At 38.9% G+C, this 27,883-nt stretch overlaps 1 protein-coding gene across 4 annotated transcripts in view; it reads right to left on the bottom strand.

The window, feature by feature from the left end:
• The window catches only part of MPPED2 (metallophosphoesterase domain containing 2), a 138,232-nt gene extending 117,864 nt beyond the window's left edge, over positions 1–20,368 (bottom strand). Inside the window, exons 1-3 of one of the 4 annotated variants that reach the window (XM_065592523.1) lie at positions 20,348–20,368; positions 19,740–20,208; positions 13,765–14,008 (exon numbers count right to left, since the gene is read on the bottom strand). In XM_065592523.1, coding sequence (XP_065448595.1) covers positions 13,765–13,892 — 128 coding nt within the window. In that variant the 5' untranslated portion in view covers positions 13,893–14,008; positions 19,740–20,208; positions 20,348–20,368. Of the gene's footprint in view, positions 1–13,764; positions 14,009–16,764; positions 17,629–18,182; positions 18,534–19,739; positions 20,221–20,347 lie in introns of those variants that run through there. The other 3 variants (XM_024099950.3, XM_005286867.5, XM_005286868.5) reach the window with 3 other exon arrangements.
• Between the last annotated feature and the right edge of the window lie 7,515 nt (positions 20,369–27,883).

Raw genomic sequence — 27,883 nt, 5'->3', positions numbered from 1 at the left:
GTGGTTAGGCTCTGGACATGGCACTGAAAGGTTTAAATGACCTTGCATGAGTATGTGAACATACAAGCCCTTGTTCAGCACTGAGAAATTCCCTTGTGAGCAACTACAAGACACAAGACTAGAGGCTTAAGAGCTGAAAAAAGCTTTTGTTTAGGAAATAATAAAATACAAACAACTTCAGATTGACTCTGGTATTAAAGCTTCAGTAATAATGTGTGCCATATGCAATCACTATATTTCATGCTAGAGCAGGAATGCCTTCAAACTCATATGCAGACAGTAAAATCCTGACACACAAAGCACAGCTGCAGGACATGGAGAGAGAGCTATACTTAATTCCAATATTTTTTTCCTCTGGTTGCTTGCTGGTTATTTCAAATCATTTGCTCATCTTTCATTTTCCATTTATTCTGTTCCCTGCCTAACATCATTGTGTTTTTCACTTGCTATTTTCCTGCATTCCTTCTGTATTTTATTAGACAGGAGGTGTGGTGGCCCTTCATACTGTGCCTAAGGAAACTGCATTATTTCTTTATAGTGTGACTCAAGGTAAAATCTTCCCTGCAAATTGTCATTTCTTGCATGAAATCTGCTAATGGCTCCTAGTTCATGTAGGGCCTGATCGCAAGCTCATTTATGTCACTTGAAAAATTTCCATTGACTTTCATTGGATCAAACCCTTTAATTCTATATTGGACAAAATAAACACATCATAAAAGATGGGCAGCTAAAGCCTCTTGCCATTCTATAGCATGTTGTCTTCAGCTTCGAAAGGAAGAGGTGGCTGGAAACAATGGTTCTTGCACGTACAATACATAATTACAGCATGAACAGACCATCAGGAAAGCAACACAATGCAAAGTTCATTTTTCACTTAAATTGGGATTTCTCTTTAATCTAGACCATAGCTGAATTGCAAAGGTTCTTTACAGTAAAATCCTCTCAGTATTAATGGGATCTAGCTGAATCAGATTGAAAAACAAAAACAAAAACCCAGAGCATTTAATTTCCTTGAAAGCAATACCGTTAGGACTCCCTGTTCCTTTTTGCCCCGAGAAACTGAATGCTCTACTTACATACACATTTCAAAACACACCCTTTTCTCCAAGGCGTTGAATTTACAAGATTGGATAATTAACAACAAATGGTGAAAACTCCAAGAGTTAAAGGTCTTAGTTTTGTTGCCAAAATGGTGTCTCAGATTCCGAAATAAACAAAGCCTGTGCCTCCTTCCGTTAATACTGTGGCACTGTCAAGATATGGCAATACAAAATAGTCTGGCAAAAATACCATCAAAGGTCACAGTGAAAAAAAAAAAGAAAAAACATTATAAATAATACCCCAGTGGATTATTATTTTCTCTCTTTTTTTTTTTTTTTAAATTCTCACAGGGTATCTACAAACTTGTATTGCTGTATTTGATCTGTGCTGCCTCATTATAATGATAACATTCCTAGTAGACAAAATAGTCTAGAAACTTAGCACAAGCAAGTAAAACAATCTCCAAAAGATCCAAGAGGTTGCAATATGGATCAGACCTCAACAAGTGAAAATGTTCTTCTTCTCAAGCTATCTATATATAGCGATCCTACCACTATATAGGTTCTGCATATAAAATGGCATTCTTTTCAAAACCACAAACATCTCTTCTTCATATGAAAAGAGGAAGGAAAATCAAGGTAGTATCTAAGGGGATACCATTTATTTGAAATCTAGTCTTTTTTTAAAATGAGTTTAAAAGTAGTTTCAGAGCTTACACATCTCTGGGTCTCCCACCCAATTTTTGTGGTTTTAGTCACATTAATTTTTTAAAATGTATTCTCTCCCCTCTTTGTGCAAGTTTGTCACACAGCAACAACAGAGGAAACCAAAAACTGGCTGACTACATTGAGGAAAAAACACCCAAAGTTGTACACGTTTTATATATATAGTTATATATAGTTAAAGCAGAGCACCCCCCTTGTATGGATGCAGTTATATTAGTATAAAGATGCTTATATCTGTATGGTTTAATCCCCATGGGAAAGGGAATAAACTACACTAGTATATAACATCTTTATGTTCTTATAGTTTAGTCCATACTAGCTAGGTGTTGTTCAGTAAGAAAAACCACACCCTAAACCAACATAGTTATACTGATACAAAAACTGTGTGCAGTCCAGGTTTGAAACTTCCCATACATTAAAGCAGATCAAAAAAATCCCAAAATGTTGATGTTTTCAGCAAAATTTTGAACTCAAAAGAATTTGCAAAAATTGTTTCATTTTTTGACCAGCTGCACTATACAATTGCCATCAAATGCACAAAGAAAACAAACTGAAAATGTTGACTCCCCTGCATTCCACCCCAAATATTTGCTAGTTATGGCAATCATAGGTGTTATTTGTAACAATCACAGGTAAAAGAATTCCACTAAAAAGTGTGACTGATAAGTTGATGAGTCCCTTTAATCTACTAATATTGCTATATAGCCTCTTAGAGGCTGGTTCTGCTCCAATGGAACCAATGAGGGTGTTACCACTGTCTTTAATGGGATGGGAGGAGGACAGAGCCCTGAGTTACAACAAACTCTGAATTACATGAAATTTGAATTTCAAATACACTACTGTTTCTCCCAAAATTCACAGCCTCACCATTTATTGCCTTGCTGCATTTGAGGATTCACAGAAGGGTTCTTTGTTTCCAACTGTTCGTCAAAAGCAAACATGACATTCAAAAGATGGATATTCTAATATAATTGAACCCTGGTGAGTTTTTGCTTTGTGTCCTCTAACATGAGTACCAGGGAAAATGTACAGTAGTAGCACCATTGCCTCCCTGCAAACTGATACAGTAGCTAAACATTTAGGAATAATGTACTGACCCTGCTGCTCTCAGGCTTGGTCCACACTGAGGCAGGGGATCGATCTAGGAAACGCAACTTCAGCTACGAGATTAGCATAGCTGAAGTCGACGTTTCCTAGATCGAACTAAGTTTACTTACTGCGGGTCCACGCAGCGCAGGCAAGCTCCCCCATCAACAGCGCTTCCTCCTCTCGGCGAGCAGGAGTTCCGCAGTCAACGGGGGAGCGCTTCTGGGATTGATTTATCGCGTTCAGATGAGACGCGATAAATCGATCCCAGAAGATCGATCTCTACCCTCCGAATCAGGCGGGTAGTGTGTACCTATCTTTAATCACTGCACTCAATTCCTTATGCCACAGAAACTGTAAATGTGGTAACTAGCAAGTTCCTGGCTTATAAATGCATCAGATAAGGTCCCTCTCTCATACACATTCTCTCAACCCCTCCCCAGCAGCTATCCTCCCTCCTAGGAAGGGACAGAACTAGTTACTGCTGAATGGCTGTGTGCTTTTCAATCCAATGTACTGGATATAAGGTAATGCCCAGTACTATAAGTCAGGGCTTTGCTGTGAAGGAGCCTCCAGTACCATCTCTTCTTGTCAACATCTATTTGGGTCTTTGTAGCCCTAATGTCAAGCAGCATACAGAGAAGAAAGAGCTTGGAATAAGAAATACAAAAATGGAGATAAAAATAAATCTTACAAGATACCATGGTATAATAGTTCAAAAGCGAAGAATAATCTCTTGGTAAAAACAAGGTAGGGGTTTGGTTTTCTTGTTGTTACTTATTTTATCCGTATACATAATGATACATGTTTAAAATATGCACATTATAAAAAAGAAGGGCAGAAATTTCTTCCGTCAGTGAAAAGTACAAAACCTGTCAGCGCTGACTTTTCCATAAAATCTAAAATTACACACAAGAAGCATGTCTATGGAGAAAACTTCTTGCTCTTCCCATTTCAGAATATTTCCTCAAATTTTCCTTTGAGAAATGTTTTTATCTAAGGATCTCCAAATCCTTTACAAAAGGACACCCTAGTGAGATAGGGTGGTATCGTTCTAACTTTAGACATGGGAATAGGAAGAACAGACAGGCTGTTTGATACAAGACTATCCATGTGTTAACAGGTCAATGGAAGAACCAGGAAAAGATGGTAAGATCCTGATTCTCAGGTCTAGCTGAGCTTCACAAAGCATAAAAAGGGCTACCTATATTCTGGGGCCAGCTATAGGCTGCTCCGGTCCCCGAGTGCCTCAACATTCCAGTGACCAAGAATAGTCAGAGCACATCCACATGCATCTTGCTCAACACATGCTCCCCTGCCCTAGCAGCTGCAAGAGAGATAGATCTACTATGCAAGGATAGTACCTATTGGACGGATCTGTTGGTTTATGGCCCCTACTCTGATGGACTGCATAAAGGAACTCTTAACACAATGAAAACTCAGGTCCCCAGGAACCTTGACTTTCAGTGTCCTGCTTTAAACTTTGGGGAAGTACATCTTTGCATGCTGGACCTATTGTATTAGATTCTATAATCTTGTTTTGCAATGTCCACTGAAATAAAACCATAAAAGATCCAGTTGTGTTTATTACACAGCACTTCCTGTCACAATGTTTTTAACTTATACATATTTTCCCTTTTGGTCACTACCTCTCCTGAGGACTAGTACAAAATTCCAAAATGCTGCACAATAAATAAGGTCACTGTATTGGATATGTCTTTGCCCTATAAACATAAGCAACAAAAACACAGCAGGCTATCTTTATATTGTTTATTTGCATCAGACAAACCTTAAGAACTCAGGCCTTGTCAGCTCTGCGTCAAAATTTAAAAAATTATGGCAAGAATAGGGTACCTAGTGTCGTTAGCCAAAATGTACCCTCTTTATCTGTTGAACAGTGAGTTATGTTCCAGTTGGTTGTTGCGCTCCACCTCACAGATGGCTGCATTTCCATGGTGTAATATGTATATAGTTAGTGAAGCACTTTAGGATCTTTTGGAATGAATGCTGCTAAGTACATTTAAAATATCCTTAGTCTATGCATATTGTACAGCTCTGCACAAAACAAATGAGAAACAAAAGAAAATCAGGGGGAGGGAGGTGCCAAAATCAGGCATGGTAAAGCAGGAACAACATCTCTGATATAAATGGGATTTCCCCTTCTTATATCTCATTTGAATTTGGCCCACAGATTATATATGCCAATATTTCAAGGATTAGTACATACTGGAATCCTTTCTAGGGACTTGGAAAAATCTGGTCTGAGATTTACAGGTGAATTAATTCACATTATGACACTCAGGAGATTCTCTGCCTGACTCTGGTGCTGACTTTTTCAGCTAGCACTTGTCATTTGTGACAACACAGGTAGCCCCTAGGCCAAATTTTATTATGTCTCTGAATAAGTAACTTTGCAGCATTCTGAAAAGGTACATGCTTTCAAGAAATTCCCCTACCCTATGATTTTTCTATCATGTCTGAGAAGCTTTATTACCTAGGGTCAACATATCCTGAGAAAGACATTTTACAGAATTCAGAAATAAGCAAAAACGTTCAGGTACCATTTGAGGAGAGGGAAGACATGCTGCCCTGAATTTCTAGGACCCTACAACAGAGCTCCTGCTCCACAGCTGGCTCAGCAGTGAGTTGTTTGTTTTAACCTCTGTAAATGTTGGTAGCTCAAGATTTGAAATCCAAACTTGAGGGTCATTGTGTAAAATATTATTTGAAACTGATGCTTGCACTAATGTTTTGATGTTTCTGAAACAGTCATGCAAGAAACAAGCATGAAGGCTATGTGCAGTTACATTACAAACATACACTCATTGCAGGGCTCTCCTTTAGTCTCATTTGAGTTTGCTTTTCTAATGGAGAAATTCAAGCAAAGACACATAAAATAAGAGGCCGGGAATCACTGCTGAAGTACAGAGCCTCTGCCAAACTTGGGAGATCCAAAGCATGCAGGAGTCAAACTCCCTTGTCAGTTCCACAAGGAGTGCCATCTCCTCCCTACCCCTCTGCGGAAACAATCAGGCAGTAGCTCTAAACATACAGATAACAAAAGGTCAGATTGTACCTGCCTGATCCTACTCTTCATGCATGAACGGAGGGGAGGGGTCTGCTGCCTCCACAGCAACATCCCTGCCTTCCTGGTATTTCTGGGTTCTATGCTGGGGAGGGCCTTGGAAGTGCCACATTCAGTAGGGATGAGAATACTGGTCCCATGAGGCAGTCAACTTTTCTATTGAGCCCTTTCACAATAGCAAACCCCTTTTAATGAGCTGTTCCAGGCCGTACTATGTTGGGACGACCAACAATCTGGATGGTGACATCAGCTGGTGCAAAGCACATATTTGGCTTGCTCTTGTCTCTTATAAATCTTAGTGGATCAGCAAAATCTGTGAGTCAGACTCATGATTCCTTTCATACACTAGTTTAAACCTGCAAGTGACCCAGGCCCCATGCTGCAGAAAAAGGTGAAAACCCCCCAGGGTCTCTGCCAATCTGACCTGGGGGGAAATTCCTTTCTGATCCCAAATATGGTGAACAGTTAGACGCTGAGCATGTGGGCAAGACCCCCTAGGCAGATACCTAGGAAATAATTCTCTGTAGTAACTCAGAGCCCTCCCCCTTCTAGTGTCCCATTTCCAGCCGTTGGGGATTTTTACTACTGACAGTCGCTGATGCGCCACATGCCATCACAGGCAGTCTCTTTATAAAGCTGCAATGTTAAAATTGATGTGAAGTGCCTTACAAACAGAAAGCAGAGGGAATACTTTTTTAAAGAGAGTTTAGCACAATATACTCAATGTAACAAAGGGTGTAATCCTGACCCCACTGAAGTCAATGACAAAATTCCCACTGATTTCAATAGCGCCAGGATTTCACCCTTAGGCGCCAGTCCTGCAAACACTTATCTCCATGCTTAACTTTAAGCATCTGAATAGTGTGAATGACTACAGATGTTTTTAAACTTCTCCACATGTATAAGTGCTTACAGGACTGGGGTCCTAATTTGAACTTTAATAATGAAATTCAAATCTCTGAGCTATAAATGAAAATAATATGAATACTTTTCACTTCTCTGGCACATCCCATTTAAGGATCTTGAGGTCCTTTACATACAATGAATTAAACCTAACAATGTCCTTGTGAGGTAGATAAACACTGTTATTCTCACTTTACAGATAAAGAATTTTAGGCACAATGAAATTAAAGGAATACTGGCAGGTCCCAAACTTTGATTTTATAAAATAAGTGATTAAAAATTTAAGAGCAATAGTAATGCTTCCATGACTTAAAAAAAAACAAAAAAAAAAACAGTGGAACAGACCTTTTGCAAGCAAGTAAAAATGACCATATTTGCAGTTCAAATCCCATTGTTCTACTATATGAGCACCAGAAAATGAAACGGACACTGACTAAATAAAACTGACTAGCCTGTTTTCACTGCCCTGATTTTGCAAACACGTTCAGGTGTGCAAGCCCTGGTCTACAATACAAACTTATGTTGGTATATCTATGTTGCTCAGCAATGTGGAAAATCGGAACTTTACCAGACTAACTCCCAGTGTAGATAGCATTATGTCCACTGCCTCTCGGGGAGGTGGAGTAACCTATGCTAACAGAAGCTACATAGAGCTGTAAGTGTAGACAAGCCCTAAGTGTTTGCAGGCTTGAGCCCTAAATGTAGTGTGTTTGCTTTTTTATTATTTTGTATTGTTTGTTTTTTAAAAACAGCATAAATACTGAAAAGTAAATACTAAAAAGTAAATCCAAGCAACATACAGATTGACTTCAATAGGAGCTCCAAGCACTGAGTGACTGTTGGATCAGCTCCCTATAAGAAGAAAAATGTAAAAGATCCTACTTTCCAAGGTTAACTCTCTCATAATGACTGTGGGTTTAACAATTTAGCATCCCAGTGTAAAGGAAAGTTTTCCAGCATAATTACATTGCCACTGTTATACTGACATAACTTCCCATGTGGATACCCTTATTCCAGAATAAAAGTTTTTTTCCAGTTAACCTTGTGTCACTTTGGTGGGAGTATATGCTAAACATAAGAACGGCCCAACTGGGTCAGACCAAAGGTCCATCCACCCCAGTATCCTGTCTACCGACAGTGGCCAATGCCAGGTTCCCCAGAGGGAATGAACCTAACAGGCAATGATGAAGTGATCTCTCTCCTGCCATCCATCACCACCCTCTGACAAACAGAGGCTAGGGACTCCATTCCTTACCCATCCTGGCTAATAGCTTTTAATGGACTTAACCTCCATGAATTTATCTAGTTCTCTTTTAAACCCTATTATAGTCCTAGCCTTCACAACCTCCTCAGGCAAGGAGTTCCACAGGTTGACTGTGCACTGTGTGAAGAATAACTTGCTTTTGTTTTAAACCTGCTGCCCATTAATTTCATTTGGTGGCCCCTAGTTCTTATATTTTGGGAACAAATAAATAACTTTTCCTAATTCACTTTCTCCACACCACTCATGATTTTATATACCTCTATCATACCTTCCCCCTCAGTCTCCTTTTTTCCAAGCTGAAGTGGAAAAGGGTATTCTTATTCAGGAATAAGAGTGTCCACAAGAGGTGTTATTCTAGTATAATGATAGCAACATAATTATACTAGTAAATTTTCCCACGTAGACAAGCCCTTAGGCAAGTTTCCATCGATTGCTGTTGTACTGAGATCGCCACCTTCCTTACTCCCAAGTGGTGAACTGTCCTTAAACCATACCATACATTTAACATACTAATCCTTAATGCTTATATAGCACTATTCATCTTCAAAGCACCTTAAAAACAATGATCCCATTCCTGCAAGCTATTTTGCATGGGTGGACCTTTATAACTGGGTAGAGCCCCAAAAAAGTAAATGAGGATCTGTCTACATGGACTAATTTGCAGTAGTAGAACCTTCAATTAACAAATCCTCTCAACACTACTGTGGAGTAAATAATGGGGCTGGTCAAAAAATGGTAAGTATTTTCCATGAAAAAAAATAAAAGAAAAGAATTGACCTTTTTTCCCCAAAAAAGTTTTCCTGGAAATTTGTGATCTTTTTGTCAAAACTAAACAAAAAAAATGCATTTTTATTAGGCACTAATTGAACATTTTTCAGTTTGGTTTTTCCCTCCCCTTTTCAATTTCACATCCATTTACTCTCTTTTCAAGATGAAAATAAAAGCGGAGAGGAGAGAGAGGTCTGAACCCAGAAAATTAAAAAAGTTTCAGTTCACTTAAAATAACATTTTTTTTGTTTCAAATCGAAACATTTTTGATTCATTTCAATGAAAAATTTAAAAAATGAGTATTGCTGTGAAAGTTTTCATATAGTTGGACAATTATTATTTGTTAATCAAAAAGACCACCCCTAGTGAATAAAACTGAGGAAAGAAGATTAAAGGTGGCCTAGAAAAAGTGGGGTGAGGGTGTGGAAGAGGAGGCATTTTTTATTTTGCTTTATTATTATTGCTTGTGTTACAACAACACACAGAGGCCACAAGCCACAATCAGAGCCCAGAAGTGCTGGGTGTTGTATAATCCTTCAGTTAAAAAAAAGTTCTGCCCCAAAGAGCTTACAGTCTACATAAATGATGCATGTATTTAAAAGTCTTGAAGGTCATTTTATTTTTTAAAGATTTTTTTCTTCCATGTTTCTTTATTACATTAGAAATATTCAGTACCTTGTTTTTCCTAAATTATTCTATGGATGACTGAAGAACTGGTAATAAAATCACAATTATCAAAGAAGTGAAACTTGTTTGAGAAGGAAAGAGATTTTTATTCAGTCTGATTACAACTATCTGTGTTGTATTTGTTTTTTGGTTAGTGTTCTGTTTTGTTTTCTTGGCTGGCCAGCTGGGTTTTTGATACCTATTTAATTCAAATACCTAGTAAGCAAATGAAAGGAAAGTTATCTTTGTCAAAGTTTCAATTAAGAACTATGAAAGATTTCAACCTATTTCTCAGAGTCTGCCAATGAGACCTCCAGCAGAATCAGGAGGGGGAAAAATATATTCTTGATACTTTTAACATTTTAAAATGAGGAAATAGAAAAATCTGAGGGGAAAGCGATCTTTCACAGCTTCTTTATACATTCTTAAGAAGCAAAAAGGGATACAAATGCAATTTGTGGTGTTTTTTCCTTAGTAAAAAGAACAGGAGTACTTGTGGCATCTTAGAGACTAACAAATTTATTTCAGTCTCTAAGGTGCCACAAGTACTCCTGTTCTTTTTGCGGATACAGACTAACACGGCTGCTACTTTGTAACTTTTCCTTAGTAGTTTCCCTTTAAGCATGGTACAATCAGGTAGTTTAGTCCAAAACCATAAAATGAATGGATTTTACAAAATGCAAGCGAAATATTTTAATAAATTCTTTAAAATATGAATGAAAAGAAGTATTTTTGGTCTCATGGTGTCTGCAAACCAATCACTGCATCACTGTGCACACATACAGAACAATCAGACCGTGAAAAAGTGAAACTGGCCTTGTGTCACCTGCTCAAAATTATTTAATTTTTGCAGTGCAAAAATTAAAAAAGCATAAATGGGGAAAATTATATTAGAGTTGTACAATTCTTGCAATTTAGTAATTAAAGCTGCTATGAGTAACAAGAGTAGACAAATGTGGGTTTTGGTTGGTTGGGGTATTTAATAAATGACTTTTCACCTGACAGTACCGCTTTAGAACACCTCATCCACAGCCACAGGAAGTGTCAGAACCGGGACTAGAACACAAGAGAAACTGTTTTCAGACTAGCAGCCATGTTAGTCTATATCCGCAAAAGGAACAGGAGTACTTCTCTGTTCTGTGCTGATTACACCAGGTGTCTCTGTACCGAGACATCAAATGGAGGGGAGGAAGAAGAGGTGGACAAAGTCTAAGGAAACAGTAAGCATGTTTCTGATCTCATGCTGCAGTTTTACACTGATAAGGTTCCACTGATTTTTAATTTACACCAGTGTGAGGTCAGAATCAAGCCCTATGAATGCAAGAGATGTGTACGCAGCTCAGGCAATCAAGATTAAATTGTATTCAGTAGTCCTTTAAGCCTTGTCCCCAACCCTTGCCTTCACACCCAGAGGAACACGCACACAAAGGAGAAACTGAGATGTGTTGCACACACATAATTTTGAAAATTCCTTGAGAAGAAAACCTGGGTGCTAACATGACAGCTTGGCCTTCAAACTGAGTTCTACCTTAGACTATGGTGTTTAGAACAAGCAAGCAATATACCAGTCCTTTGGCATGGGCTTGTATACTCTAGTATGCTCAATGCTTGTATACTCTTTTGTTCGTTTATCAACTTCCCAACACTCTTTTATTAGGCTGCATTGTAACTTTCCATTAACAGGAAGAAAAAAGTTCTTCGAACTCTTTATAAAGAGGCATTAACAAGATAGTGCAATAAGAAAAACAAAGCTGCATAAAAGATTGGCAGCTGCAGCAGTGTGGCATTAATACAGAGACTGAAGGGTAAAAAGAGCAGGTGTGCTTTTAGAGAAAGGTTTTTTGATTATTTTTGTCTTTCCCAATTTTCTTCCCCAGATTTTTTTGCCTGCTGATCCCCCGACTCCTGTGTATGCACACAGCTTCCATTATAACACCCTGGAAAGGCAAATGAGCATCCTTTTCTGAAGCTCTCACTTTTCTGTCACTTCTCCATGACCAGAGACAACTCCTCTGTCCTGATTATTCACACTCACAACTCTGGTGACATATTTACCTCATCACTCGCCTCTGCACCCACATCCTGTCATTTCTTCCTCTATCACTTCTCTAAAATCCAGCATTTGCTCTCCATTCCTAATGCCAAAATTTGCCTCAACTTCTGCAATCTTTGGCCTTCTGCACTTTGTAACTCACCTCACTCACTCTCTTCCAGTTTAGTCAAGATTTTGGTGCAAAAATCATTTCCTTCTCCCATCACTCCATCCCTTTATCATATCACACCCTTCTTTTATGCTTACATGTTGAAATCAAAGCAGCAACATTGTAGTTAAGAGTCTGTTTTCATTTTCATTATGTTGTAAATTATATCCTCAGCTTTTTAATTCAGACTAGGGAGTTTTTCAAATCCAATGAAACTAAGATATCTGCCAAACTACTTCTGGCTTAGAGATGCACAAAAATATTAAAATTAGAGATTATCATTATTATTATTATTATTGCCTATTTCTAGAACAATCACAGATGCATTTTGAAAAGTAAATTTTTTTTAGTCTTTCAGCCATTTTCAGGACCTTCTGAAATCCACAATAATTTCCTGTTGCATTCAATAGGAGTTAGAAGAGGCCCTTCAAGAACAAAAATTCTCTCCAATCTACAGTCTAGATCTTGATGGGTTATTCTGAACTCATCTGTACAGAAAAATTCTATTGATATTGATGGGAGTCAGCAGGGCAGCCTGGAGTGCAGAATGTGCAATGGAGATCTGCACTGCCGATAAGAGATCCACACTGTGGAGCAGAGGGGAGAGTTTTGCCCCGAAAGCAGAGTAATATGATCTTTTCAGCAACAACAAAATGTAATTAAGGTAAACATTTCCAAGTTTGGGAAGTGGCTACTCTTCTGAACTTAATCCTTTTAGAAGCTCCACCAATGGTTTATGATTTTATGCATATTGTTACTACATGAAGTCCCAGGAGAAGGTGCTCAACTGTTGGATTGTCAACCTCTTGACAGGATTCTGCATAGCAAAAATGCTATGAAGTGGCATGCTACTTTAGCACTTTTACTATGCAAAGGCCCTATCAAATGCAATAGCGTGACAATGTGCAAAATCCTGGTTAACACAGGGGGCCCCTCTGAGGTCAAGAGCTGTCCCTTTTGTTTTATAGTTTAACATACATTTGAGGCTATTAAGAAAAAAAGAACTTAAATAGAAATAGCTGATAAGGATCTGACTTAGCCAAACAATGGGAAGGAAATTCAGAGTTAAAGCTAGCACTTAGTTCTTAGCACTCCCCATTGTGCCTAGATACTATATTGTAGAATGATTTTACAAATCATATAATACTAAGGGATAACACCATGAGGTAAGGAGCCTTAGATCTGAATTTCCCATGCTTTTGTTGGTTTAAGTTCAGGCCATGAACATTATTTTAACTCGGTATTTGTATTTCTTGGGACTAATTGTTCCACAATCTCTGAATCCTTGTTGTGAGTGGAATACAGCATGCGGCACACGTTCCACTCACAACAAGGAGGACAAAGGATTCAGTGATCAGAGGACAATTAGTCCCAATTAGGCCTATTTTGCAGCTCAGTGTAAAGGGTGGGGGAAGGGTGCTAAAATTTTAAAGAAATAGGTTCCTCCAGCAAGTTGCAGTGAGATCACTAAAGTTACAAGTGAACTTCAGACCCTGGCACCTCATACACAGTACTACATTCTGATGAGTTTCACCAAGATTACGTCTACAGTAAAAATGCTACAGTGGCACAGCTTCGCTGCTGCAGTGCTTCAATGTAGATGCTACTTACGCCGACAGCAGGGATTCTCCTGTTGGTGTACGTAATTCACCTCCCCAAGAGGCAGTAGCTAAACTGACAAAAGAATTCTTCTGTTGACCTAGCGCTGTCTATACTGGGTGTTAAGTCACCTTAACTATGCCACTCAGGGGTGCAGATTTTTCACATGCCTGAGCAAAGTTGTTAACCCAACTTAATTTTCTAGTGTAGAGCAGGCCTAAGTCTGTGCCATGCTCTTGGGAAGGCAAAGTCAGTAGCATCTAGAGGTGATGGAACACTATTTGTAAAATATATTACGTAACAAATATTGGCAGTTTTCGTCAAGTGGTTTATTTGACAAATCCCTTGTTCTAGCTTTCAACCAACTGTCCTATTGACAGATCTCATTTTAAATTAGGTTCAAAAATCAAGGTTAATAATACTTACATATGTACATGTGGAGGCTGGAACCTGCTCTGGTTGATGTTGTAGTGTGTAAATGCCTGAGTTGGATTTGAGCTGTACTCATCCACTGTTACGGTAACTTTGCCTTGTGAAGGAATTCCATGAGCCATCCTTCCTCCTTATAGACATGAGCAATTTACAACTTTCCAGAGTCAAGAACGGCGGAGGGCATTGTGTTCCAGCCAACTTCTGAACCCAAGGATCTCCTCATCAACACTACAGACTTCTACAAAAGGAAGAAAAATAACACAAGAGACAGTGTTTAAAGTCCCGAGATGCCAAAAAGATCAAATTATGGCTGTATTTCAATCTAGCCCTATGCTGATATCCTTTGGAAATTTCTATCTATATATTTCTAATGTACCCATTTATTTTAGTATCTAGCCACTAAAGGTTAATTATATCTGCATCTTTTTCTAAGGCTTCCTCACTTTGCACTGTTTTAAGAACCGTTGTAGTATGGATTGCTTAAAATAAGACTTTGTTTACACTACAAAATAATCTGTGTGGAAAGCCCCAGCTAAATGCCCTATATTTACTATTCCTCTTAATTTTAAATAAACATCTAGTGCTAATTACAGCTGTGAAAGTTAATAACTGGGCCTAACTTCACGAAGGTCAAATGGCTCTTGTCAAATGCCTGCACCCTCTTGGAAGCACAGTTAGCTTTACAAAGTTGGTTACACTTCGTCAGATCTTTTGCCAGCTGAATATAAGACAGCCAATCTTACAAAGCTGTAACAAAAGGTAAACCACTTTGGTTCAAAGTAGTTATATCGGTCAGAAGGAAAACTGGCATTTGAGCAGCATTACCGATATACTCATTCTACCTGCAACAAAACTAAGCTTTCTACACACTTTATGTAATCAAATAGTTGTGATTTATTTGCTACTATTACCAGCATTCTCTCAGTGCACATATATAATTAGAATTCTACATACATATACAAGATATAAGAAAAACATGCTTCTCTGCTTATACACACTCATGCCTAAGTCACTCACAATGTGCCAGTCACTAAAGTACCAACACCTTTTCTGGTGCACCAGACAGCATCAAATTCTAGTACACATACGTACACACACACATACGTGTACACACACACACACACACACACACACACACACAGAGCCATCATAAAGAATATTAGTATTTATAGTGGAGAAGCCCAGCCCGGTGGTCTAGCAGTGTGAGCACAGGCCTAAGAGCCAGGAACTCCCAACTTCTAATCTTAGTTCTGACTGCTTCATAAAATCATTTCTCCCCCGCCCTCCCATCTGTAAAATGAGGGTATCAAGACGACCCTACTTTACAAGGGTATTGTGAAAATTGATCAGTTAATGTCTGTAAAGCGCTTTCAATCTCTGTATAGTACTATTTATGGGCCAGATCCTCAGCTGGAGGATCTGGCCTTAAATTACTAGATGCAAGGTGCAGGTTCTTGTATTTATGTGTAAGTTACAAGAGTAAATCTCTATGTGCTGAGATGAGAACATACGAAATAGAAGGGAGGAGACTGATCTGAACCTCAGGCATCAAACTATGCAATATTTTCCCTACAGTGATACTCTTGGACTACTCTTAGCTCCCAAACAGAAGTATGTTTACCACATGCAACATTAAAATTTTGAAATCTTTTCTTTGTAATAAAACTTATTTAGATTACGAGACTAGTTTCCAGTTTGGCATAAAATATTGAAAAAATGCCCAGCAAATGGCAGATGGCCTGCCATAGGCCATTTATTTTATTATTTTACAACCTCAGGCCTACCTCCGCTTCCATATGTTAGTTGGGCAAAGAAATACCACAATCTTCATTCCAGGAATAGGATTCTCTCATCCATTTCCAATATCAGTAAAAAGCAGACAAAATTAAACTAAACCTTAAAATTCTCACCACGAGAGAGAGCTACTTGTGATTTTGTATGTTTCAGTGAAATCACTGTTTGGTCTTTATACTAATTTGCCCTCATAAGAATAGTACTAAGGGTCTGAGGGATAAAAATCAACAAGGTAAGATTTACTAAATCAAATCTTTGCCCTGTTAAGTGTGATGTAAGATACATGTAATAACTGCTCACGAATCATAATGTGGTAGTTTCCATACCAAATTTGCAGCTGTTTCCTTAATTTCCCTCACAATTATATTATACTGTTATTTTGCATAACAGTAAAACACAACACCTGCTTCAAATTGCAGTCCTGTTCTAAGTATTGTAATTCTTTTGAGATACAAACTATTAAGAGTGTGCAGCGTAAAAACTGCATAATTGCACTGCACTCAAAAGTAACTACAAATGAAAACATCTTCCTGTTAGAGAAATGACTGTCATTAAAAAGAATGTTAGCCATCAAGGCTTGAAGGGGGGGGAAAAACACATTTTTATACAAGAACTTTAGGGTTTACATAAATTAGGGAATAGTGTGGAAATTACATGCCCAATCTTATTTTTTTGCAATCAAAATCTACTGTGCAAAACAGAGAACATTAAAAGCAACCACAACCAAATTTTTGCTCAGACTTTTAGGAAGGCTATGTACTTCTATTAATAGTATAAGCAAAAGTCAGAACATTACATTTCCTATTACAAGTAACTCAGAAAAAAATTAATTTGCTCATTAAAGTGAATTACACACAAAGATAATATTAAACATCATTTTACAGTGTTCATAAAACTATTACAAAAATATAAATTTCCGCTAACTAACAAAACAGAAGTACTAAGAGGATATTTGATAGTCATAGAAAATACTTTTAAGTTGTTTCATTGTAATATTTAAAGTAAAAACTTCCCATAATATTTAATCCTAAAAATATACCTTTATGATTAAATAAGACTAAGTTAAACAAAGCAACGAATTCAACTGAAAGGTAACAACAAATATCCGACGTGGAAAAAAGTCAAATATATGACGGGGAGGCTGATTTTAATTTCATTTTCTAATTTCTCTTGAATGTTTTATATAGCAATACAGCTCACCTATCAGAGGTGTTGGATTATTATCTTCTTTAATGTGGAGTTCTTTGAAGACAATGTCAAACAGAAGCAGAGTATTTCATCCGAAGAAGTGGGCTCTAGCCCACGAAAGCTTATGCTCTAATAAATGTGTTAGTCTCTAAGGTGCCACAAGTACTCCTGTTCTTTTTGCGGATACAGACTAACACGGCTGCTACTCTGAAACAGAGTATTTCAGAACTTTCATAAACAAATTTGTATTAAGCCCAAGGAAAAAAAGGCTCATTTTTCAGCACTATTGTTCTTCTCACCCCCCTGACAGTAAGCACTCACTGAGATGATGAGCACAAAAGAATAGTTGCATGTTTTTTCATAGCTGTCAAGTGCAACCTAGTATGCAATATTTGCCACTTCTTACCTGATAATTTTTAAGCAAGAAATCTAACTATAAAAAGGATATGCAATCCACTTCATTATATCATGTTTTACTAATGATATGCCAGAGGTTATTCTGGGAATGACAATAGCCATCTTTCAGTGTGTATTTATGATTTAGAATGTTACAAAGAGATGCCTTAGTGCATGGGTCTGTTTGCTCAGTTTTACATCTATAAAATGTACAAGGCTGGCACTTTTAAAAACAAAAGGCAGACAAAAATTTTATACTACAGCCTACTTTTCTAAGGAGTATTCATACTGAGCAGCTTTTACAATTTTATTTTAATTTTAACTGTAATTAAAACATTATACATAATAGCTCTTTGGACTTATATAGCACTATATTAAAAAAAATCCCCCTCAGATTTAAGCACTTGTGTGTCCTCAGTTTGAACAATCAATGCTTTTTCTCTTCTGACTGGTGGGAGAAAATGTCGAAGTCTGTCAAGACTGAAGAGGGAAAAAAAGGGGTTAAATTATCTGTTAACGTTTTCTTTTCAAGTAGGCTTCCAATATCTGTTACATCAACGTTGATAGAGCAACAACATATTAAAAAAATATTAACACAAGCCCACCACAATAAATAAGATAGTTATTTGGTCTCTTATAGGTTATTGCAGGATGTGCTAGTGATTATTTCATAATTTGCCCGAAATCCCTACAATGCTGTATAGTACTATACTTTTCATGCAACTCCAACTTCATCTATTCATCAAGAGTGGTGCATATATCAGAGTGACATCGCATATACTAAGTGTAGACGTGTGTTTTAAAATTTCATTCTAGACAACACATTACCCACTCTTAACACACTTCTAGATAAGCGCTCGCAGACTTCAAGAGAGAGCGGGAGGCATGAAAAGTTAAATCAAACTAGTGATGCCCACAGAAAGCTTATCCAAAAAACTATGCACACACACCGTGAGTCGCATAGAGAAACAAACGCAACGCTGTACATTCATAAATACCACCTCCCGTCCCCGTCCCCCCCCACACACACACACCGACTTCCTCTCCCTTCATGTGTCTGTGGAATAAAACCTCGTGGCAAGCCGATCCCTCAGTATAAACGATCCAGTTGCCAAAATGGTTAACTCTGTAGCACTCAGTACTAGGCGGAAAAGGCAGAAGTGGTACCAGTCTGCACAAGCTACCTCCTCTATCAGTCAGTCCATGCCCGGCTGCCGCCTCGTACTCTCTGGGCACCCTCTGTGCTGGCTGTTGTGAATGCGCTGGGTGCTTGGCTCACTCCCTCTCACCCCCTTTTTTCCCAGGCTCGGATCGATTGATCGCAATCAGTGGCCAATGGCTCTGACACCGCACCATCCTGCCTTTTGTACAACATCCCGCTTTTCCCAACGTCATTCATCCCATCCGATCTTCCCCTTCCACTAGGCGAGCTGGCATTATAGCCCAGATCAAACACACCACACAGACAGAGCCCCCGGGAAGCACAAACCCGCCCTGCAAGCTCCTGATTTTGCAATTGCTCTTGTGTTTATTATTTCCTCGGGGATGGGGGCATTTCTGATTTTTTTAAATACATAAAGTTTCCACCCTCCTTTTTCCTCCCCGCTCTCTGAAATTAATGCACGTTATTTTTCCACGCCCACATTTGCACTAAAACTGATTTTTTTTGGGGGGGGGGGGACGAGCGACATAGTCAAATAACAAGAGAATACATGCTTTTTATTGCAGCTGTGTCATTTCCACAATCCCCCCCCCCCCCCGAAAAAATATCCCTCCTCTCTAAAGGTTTCCAAGTGCTCTAGGCCTCTGGGATCAGGATTTCAAAGCATGTTTTAAAATGTAGTTCTCTCGCATATAAATAAGACACCGAAACTCCAGCTCTGAATATAAAAGAAACCGGTTTGCAATCGGTACTTTTCTTGGAGTCTCGCTTCCCTCCGCCCCTCCGGTTGCCTGCTGGGGGGGGGGGGAGGAGAAAAAGCCCCCTTCAAATGCACAAAAAATCGGAGCAAACGCCACATTTCAGTTTGAATGTAACTGTACTTTGCATTTCGCCCGCTTGATCTGCCGTTTCCTTGGTCTCTCCAGCAAGCAAAATGCTCCCTGGCCTACCCTCCCCCGGTCGTGCTCTAACATTATAACCCCGATCACCCGAGACTTTCTAGTAAACAGCCAGGAAAATTCATCCCATTTCTCTCTCTCTCTCTGCTGCCAAATCACTTCCACCACTTCCTCCCCCCTAGACAAGAAATAACGCAGTGGGGGATAGAGGGGGGGCTTGCATGGGGTGGAGGGAGGGAGACAAGACACGCCGCTCAACAAAATAATTAGCTTTTCACTGTGCAAAAAATAACCCCCAAACAAATGAAAACCAAACCATCCAGCTAAATGATCATTCTGGTGAACGGAAAATAAGCAGCCAGTTTTATTCTTATTATTGTTTAAAGCAGCCTGGCTCAGGCGCTGCTGCGCTAGCCCCTGTCTGATCCCCTTCTACTTGTACATGACAAGGCACCTCTAACCCGAGGCTTTGTGTTTTGTTATTTTTCCATTTGATTTCTCTCCCCTTCTCTCTAATCGGGGTTGATTACCTTTCTTTTTCTGGCTGCTGCTGTGTGTCCTAGGGATGCCTTCAGTGCTGGGAGAGGAACCGATCCATGGGGGATTTGAGAGAGCTGGTTAAGAGAAAGGCTGGAAGGTGGAGGTTGGTGTAGGCAGGGCAAAACCTTCGACCCTGAGGGTCCCCCGGCTGGCTGGAGAGTGGAAATGAGAGAGACAGAGAGAAAGAATGAGAGCAGAGCCTCGATCTGGGAGAGAGAGCAAGCGAGAGAGACAGAGGGGAGAGCGAGCGAGAGCAAAGAAGGGAGAGAGCAGAGCCGTGCAGTGAGAAGGGACTGCCACTGGGGTCAGGGAGCAGAGCACCAGGAAACAGGGCGGCCAAGGAGCTCTGCACATACACACACAGCCAGCCAGCTCCTCCTGCTGCCTCTGACTTCACTCCCCAAGCAAAGGGGGCAGAGCTCTTCTGCCAAACTGCTGCAATTCCCCCTCCCATGGAGCCTGGAAGAGAAAGAAAGGAGAAGCGCTGTGTTAGTTGGGTCAAAGGAGAAGGACAGACTGAGCATCGCGTTTGAAATAAATAATAATAAAAGGCAGGAAATTCAGGAGACTTTTCGGATAAGGGAGCACACAAACAAACCTGCATTGTAACACCTCCCCAGTCCTGAAGGGGGAAAAGCCCTCAGCTGGGGCTAGGTGAGAACAAAGTAGGCATACTTTATGATCAAAACAAAACAAAAACCTGTCTCCCCAGATTTCTGCACTTCTGCTTTCCCTTGTGAAAAGCACATTTTCTGTAATGCAGGAGGTACAAATACAATAGCTGGTTGAAATGTGTTAATTGTTCTATAGCAAGAATTAACCTCAGTGCCCAGAAGAAAGCATAATAAACATGGTTTTTTTTAGTAGTTTGTTGGGATTTTTCTTTCCCCCTCGCTGTCCTCCTAAGAAGCCTATAGTAATTGTATCAACAGTCACATCAGAAGCAAAGTAAACACTGGAACTGTTTGTTCTTTTTCTCTGAAGACAACAAATGGAAGAAAAGACTTCTAAAAACATACAAGTAGGGGCAAAGGGGGGAGAGAAATGTCAAAGAAAACCCAGAAAATCAGGCTGATAAAACTATTTCTATCTGACCCTGAAGAATGATGCCCAGTAGGGTCCTATGCATTTAAAAGTACTGCTGATTTTGGCCAGCCTTAGGATATGCATGGCAACCAGACCTAAATTTCTTGTTGAAGATAGCCTCACAGATCTAGACTATCATCAGGTAGAAATCCAGTATGAGAGCAAAGGTAGCAGTGTACATATGCAACAAATAAACAGTTATCCCACTTAGCAGCCTAAAACATATTGAGTCGCAGGAGTTTTTTCAAGGCTGGTCATAAGGCCCTTCTGGGCTTATTTTAGGGTGATCATTGTAAGGCCCCAAAGAGATTTCATTTGTTTTGGCTAAAATGGTCCTCAAACAAGTGAGTCTTCCTTCTCACCAAATAAAGGCATTTAAAGTACTGAACTTCAGAGAAATATATTCCACCACTGGAAAAAATATTGCCCTGAGGTATTTGGATAGGGCACAGGACTGAGAATCAGAAGAGACAGGTGCTGTCTATTCCTGGCTCTCTCACTGATTTGCCTCACCTTGGGCACTTCTTTGTTCCTCAGTTTCCTCATTTGTAAATTGAGGGCATATATTTACTCAACTTGCAGATCACTTTGCTTCCACCCACACATTTCAGTCTATAAGTGCTAAGTCATTACCCAGTCATCTGGATCACCATTCTGAAAATGTTTCTGAGAAATGCAACATTTCCAGTCAAATGGGGACCCATTGGACCCCAAATTCTTTTAATAAAGGAATTAATTTCTAACAATTCTGGGCCTCCTAGGCAATTCTCTTATATGCACAGAGGAGTGGCAAGACTTTTTGAGTAATCGTTAGTCAAGTTGACACTGCAAGGAAGGAGGAAGGAATTGGGGCCAAAACGTTCTTAAGTGATCACTGGTTAAAAATGAGGGCACCAGAGATCAGTGGCTACTCTGGAAGGATGTGAAACAGGAATAGATGTGGTCCTGAGGTTGTTCCAGCAGAGCAAATCTTCTTAAATTGATTAAGGTGGTTTTTGGAATACAACTTCTTATTTTGTTTTCCCGCCTTTCTTCCTTAATTGATAAAGAAGTGTTAAGTTCCTGAAAAAAATTAAATACAAGAATGCAAGATAAGCAAGAATAGAAAAACTGTGAAAGTCTGTCTTTATTTCGACTGGGGATTTTGATTTCTTAATACAAATGTTGATGAGATTATCTAAGGATATACATTTGGGAATAGAAAAAGTAAACAAGTGGTTTGTTGTGATTGCCACAGGTTTGATTTTCTGGTTGGATGAAATTAAAAATGTTCTTCGGGTTCTAACAAACAGCTTTTGTTTACATAAATGCTTCCTAGTTCTAATGGGAAAAAAGATCTACGTAACCATGTTTTTTGACCCTAGACACTTTTTTTACACTTATATTAATTTAAAATGAACTACAAGAAATACACGGACTAGGCTGATGCCTATTAAAAGTTTCATTACAGATTTCATTATTTTGTAAAATAAATAGGTGCTATAGAAGCTCCCCTTGTCATCCCATCGCAGTTCCACTGCTTAATACCACTGTATTTTATCTCTGGCAAACAGAAGAAAGGAGGGTAGGATTTTCAGAAGTGCACAAGGAAGTTAGGGACACAACCCCCAATGAAAGTCAATGGACTTGTGCACCTAACTCCATCAGTCACTTTGGAAAGTCTCTCCAAATCATCTGTGAAACTGTACAAGAAAAGCATTTTTAAAGTCTTTCTTTAAGGATGGTTTTCCGAAACAAAGAAAAGTTTTGCACATCTTCCATAAGGAAAGAAAGAAATGAGTTCTCAGACTCTGACTTAAATCATAGTACTGGTATGTGTTTGCAGTACTGGATAGACATACACAATTACACAATTCCTGCCCCAAAGAGCATACAATCTATGGGTCAGATTATGCCATCCTTACTCAGTGCCTTACTCCATGAACAGCGCCATTTATTTCAATGGGACTACTTCTGCAGTAAAGTGCTACCCAGTGTGACTGAAAGTTTCTTCTGGTTTGGATGCAACACTAAAGAGATACTCTGTACATTCTGTATTGCTTTAGTGTTTACAACGTTCTGACATCTTAAGGTTAGAGAGTTAAGGATTCTTGCTAATAAATTTGTTAGTCTCTAAGGTGCCACAAGTACTCCTGTTCTTCTTTTTGCTTGAAGAAAGGTATGATCTGGGAATCTGGTTGTCCCCAAGTGATCATTAATTAGTAGCAACATATTCAAGTAAGAACTCTACAAGTAGAACTCTACAACAAAGACCAATGGTCTGATCACATTCACACAGAGGTCAGTGGGATTTGGCCATGGATTACAGTGGATACAGGCCCACACATCTGGTAAAACGGATATATTTTTAAGTAATTGGGGAAGAGAAGACACTTAAAGCAAACACTAACACATTGGATCAGTCATCACATCTGAGAGAGAAGATCTAATGTTAGATCTAGGAAGATCTCTACTGGGTTTTGTTTTTTCCACATTTTATAGCCTGAAAATGTGCATATTGGATAGGCAGTTTGCAGGGCTGGCTCTAGGTTTTTTGCTGCCCCAAGCGGCGAAGAAAAAAGAAAAGAAAAGAAAAGAAAAAAAGCCACGATCAGCGCACTTCTACCACGCCGCTTCATTCTTCGGTGGGAATTCAGCGGCCAGTCCTTCCCTCTGAGAGGGACTGAGGGACCCGCCACCAAATTGCCGCAGAAGACCTGGACGTGCGGCCCCTTCCCATTGGCCGCCCCAAGCACCTGCTTCCTGCGCTGATGCCGGGAGCCGACCCCAGCAATTTCGTTGACTATATGAATACAATTAGTACATACAGAATAAGGTCAGAAGTCAGAGGGTTCAGACTACAAGCTATCCAGACTAGCTAGAAAGCTCTTCTTATAGCTCTTAAAAGTGCTTTCAACTAAGAAAATAAATAGAACAAGAAGAAACAGCAGCTAACTGAACCATGAAAAAATGAATGCTACCTTGTGTCCAAGGTTTAGGGTTTTGTAATCTCATTCCTCTATCGTTTCTTCTGGTCTGTAGCTTTATTTGATTTCCCCCCTCTCACAAAAACAAGCTCCAGAAACTAAGCTGTTGAACATTCCAGCAAACACTGCATCTTAGGGAAGGACACAAGGACCATCTTTCTCTCTGTCCATTTAAGCAGTCCAGGATTCTGAGAAGGGGACAATTCTCATAGGGATGTGACTCTCATATGTGCTATCAGCATCCTCAGTCAGGGAGGGATATATCATTGTAATGCTGATAGAGCATCGGTAAGGCTACCAAAGGAAATATCACCAGTTTCCTCTGGGCATTCTTTTTACATTCATTGGACCAGAACTTTGTCACAAGATAATGGTCATCTGCTGTCTTGCTCCTATTAAATTAAATTAGTTAATTGGAATATTCCCACTTGTTCTCTGTAAAAATAATAAAGCAATGTAAAAATCTGTGGATTAATCACTTACATTTGAAATTTTCAGAAGTGTATCTACCCGTAAATGCACCCAGATAAGAAATTATTGCAGCGAATTTTTGGTCTTCTGCATATTCTGCTGAGTACTATTTTTAAAAATACAAAGGAAATCAGAGTGATTTATAACTCCTTGGTAAACTGGGTGTATAGTTACTTCAGTTTTATAAATACACATGTACTGTAAAAATGTTAACGTTGATTCACACATGGTAGTTATGGGACAAACATTACATCAGGAGCACTTAGGGTCCACAGACAGTGAAACCTAGTGAAATGTGGGAAAGACGGACCATGACTGGAGGAAAGATGTTTGGAGGTTGCCTTCTGGTCAACAATCTGTGGCAGTTCACTTTCAGGTCTTGAACACAAAAGGCAAAAGAATCCTGCTTAAAAGTAATGTTGGGTGTCCAAACTTCCTGCTTGTTCTGTATCAGTTATCTGTTAAGTAGATGACAGATGTATACACTGTTCACTAAATCAGTTCTCTCAAAGGACCACTTATTTGCCGATGTAAAGTGGGAGGATTAAGGATGCTCAAAAGGGTTGACTTTGCTGCAATACAGGCAGCAACAGAGCCAATATATCATAACAGTAATTTCACCTTTTTGTGGCTGCAGCCCAGCCACTCTCACAGCTAACATACATACCTACTGTAGGGGAAAGTTTCAGTACTCTAGGTTTTGACAGAAATCAAGTGCACACTCATACAACAAAGATCATTATCATGAACATCAATAGTGCTTGACCTTTGACCTATGCAACAGTCCCCTCCCTCTTCATCATGTAGATTATTCAACCAAGAAGCAGCCCTGAACATGAGCCAGTGCAGAGAGGCATACTGTACTGACTAAAACCTTCTAATCACATTACATTTCCACTCAAAAATGATCAGAGTCTTGGGAAGCCACAACCAACTCAGGGGGCTTCCGTCTCATGCTCCTACTCTGGCTATGTCTTTCTGATTTTAGTAAGAGAAGTCAAGCATAGATGAAGACAGTTCATATTACGCTATGTGCACTAAGTAAAAGAAAGACTTACTGAACCAACATTCCTACCGTTAGAGTAAAATTCTCTTCTCGATGTGGCTCTCCATTGCACATATTGCACTCATTTCATATGTGAAACTTCCCTTGACATCAGTGGGAGTTCCACATATGGAACAATTGCAAAATCTGCCATACAGATTAACTCACAGTGCTTTTGTTTTGTAACAGTCCTGAAGATTATTTTAAGGGATATTCCCTTTCAGAGTTAAGTCCAGTCTACACTAGAAAAACAACTTATTGATGACAATCATTGTCAACAGATAGTCAGGATTAACCTCTGTTACATTCAGATATGTGGGCATCATTGCTTCATTTTATGCTTTGCATAATGAACTTTATGTTTTTGATGGATGCATGACTGACAGTCTCCAGCATTTTTACATTCAGTTCTAGTTTATGGGACAAATTCTGCTCATGTGCAGGGCTCCCTTTAAAGAAAATGAAATTGTAGAGTGAATATCACTAAAAGTTTTCTAAGGGAGTAAGTATCAGAATGTGGAAATATCTCCCAATTGTTCTCCATACAGTTATTGGTCTTAATTTTAGCCATAAACAAAATGAACAAGCTCTAATGAAGAGAAAAAGAAAGAGAAGTCTTTCCATGGTCATTTTTTATAGTCCCACAATTCTTGGCTCTTAGTGTTCCTGAATTTTGCCAGTAGCACCAATGATCTGAAGCTTCAAATAGCTTAGATCCTGAAGGCAGAAATCATAATCATTATAAATATGAAACATCATACTTACTATAATATACATACAATAAACATTTCAATTGTTATATAGAAAATATGGTGTAGGCTGCTTATGATGCTTCTATCCTGTGGAGAGAGAACTAAGGTTTAATTCACATGAAGTGAACCTTCATGGAAAGTAGGTTCCTATGAAGAATTGGGAAAGGTTCCTACACTACAGTAAGATTAATCTCTGGCTAATGCTCATTTTTACACTTAGATTTGACACTAAAATGAATATTCTCTAGCAGTTATCTGTGTCTAGATTTTGGGCATATAGAAGCAGAAACAGCCTGCTACAAGGAAGAATTGTGGAGTTCTAAGCCCTTTGTCTCAGACATTCTATGAGGAAACTATTCTACTCTAGTTATTGTCTAGCATTTGAGTTCAGTGTTGGCAAACTGGTCCCTACATGTCTTTGAGGCATATGGAAATTGATGATGAAAGTGTCTAGTGTAACTAGAAGTATAATTTGATGAAAACTGAAGCAGTGAACTGTGAGAAACTGCTAAATCAGTGTAATCAAACAGTGCTTGAAAAATAATGAAACAGAAATACTACCAGTACATGAGAAATGCAGGGCAAGAGCTGTGCAACCACATAGTATACTAAAAAATTAAGGAAATGTAGGTGATCATTTTTTTATTGTTATTTTTGAAACCAACACCTAAAAATACAACAAAAATACTGTCCAAATTAACATTAGGTAGACAGTGACATCATGTCTCCCCTAAACTGTTCAGACCTACAGCTTGGCACAGGCTTTTCACAAGGAATGTCATGTTTGGTCCTGGCACTGTAGCCTGTCTACGCTAGCCATGTGCCTACTCAGAACAGTTTGCAGTGGCCAGCGTAAATCCTGGCTATAGCTCAAGCCCTCACGGGAACAGAAAGAGACCAAAATAGAACATATATTACAGAATTTAAAAAGAGAAAGAATGTAACCTCAGAAGTAAGATGGCACAAATTGCTTAAAAGTTAGCAATTCATGAAGGAGTTAAGGGACTTCATAAAGACAACTTGAAGACTACACTGAGGAAATTCTGATATTCCTACATCTGAATGAAATCTAAACAGACCTAAACCATATATAAATTTGAAAAAAAAAGACATTCTGATTTTTTGTTTGTTTTTCTGTTTTGTTTTTTTAGGGCTCAACTATGTCACTAACCTCACTACAATTACTGATGTTCAAAATAGTCAATGATTCTGTTCAGATTTATCCATGTTTTAAGCTGGCGACATGCCTAGGTACAATCAAGGGGTGTAAGCCTGTATATTCAAAGACATGCCAGAAAATTTATACCAAAAGATCACAGGGAGACAGAGACAGCTGGAAAAATTGGAGCTGGGGCTCTGATTTTCATGCCAGTGTTACACCTAATGCAAAGGGAATGCAGATGATAGACTGCAAGCTATGTATGTTATTCCTGCTGCCATTTAGCAGCATACTCTCAGAGCTGAACAATAGTCAGGAAGTAATGGGGCAGGGGGAGAAAACGCTAGAATAGGTTAAAAATTAATATCAAGAGTTTGATTAAAACGGCATCAAGATTTTATTTATGTATGAAAGAAAAATACTAATATCAAAATAATCATTTACAATAGTTAGCACTTTTTTCTTTTCATTACAATTTCAAAGCACTGTATAAACATTAATTACTCCCCACAACACCAATGTGAGGTGTAGATAGTATGAATTAAAGAAGATTTGTAAGTGGTTAAACAAACAATGCCACAAGCAAGTTTTGTACTGTGTTTTAAAGTTCAATTTGAGAAATTTCATCACACAGTTTTATATAAAATAATTGTCA

The sequence above is a fragment of the Chrysemys picta genome, chromosome 4, assembly GCF_011386835.1.
Source record: "Chrysemys picta bellii isolate R12L10 chromosome 4, ASM1138683v2, whole genome shotgun sequence".
Classification (NCBI taxonomy): domain Eukaryota; kingdom Metazoa; phylum Chordata; order Testudines; family Emydidae; genus Chrysemys; species Chrysemys picta.
This window is presented reverse-complemented; position numbering and strand designations above follow the sequence as displayed.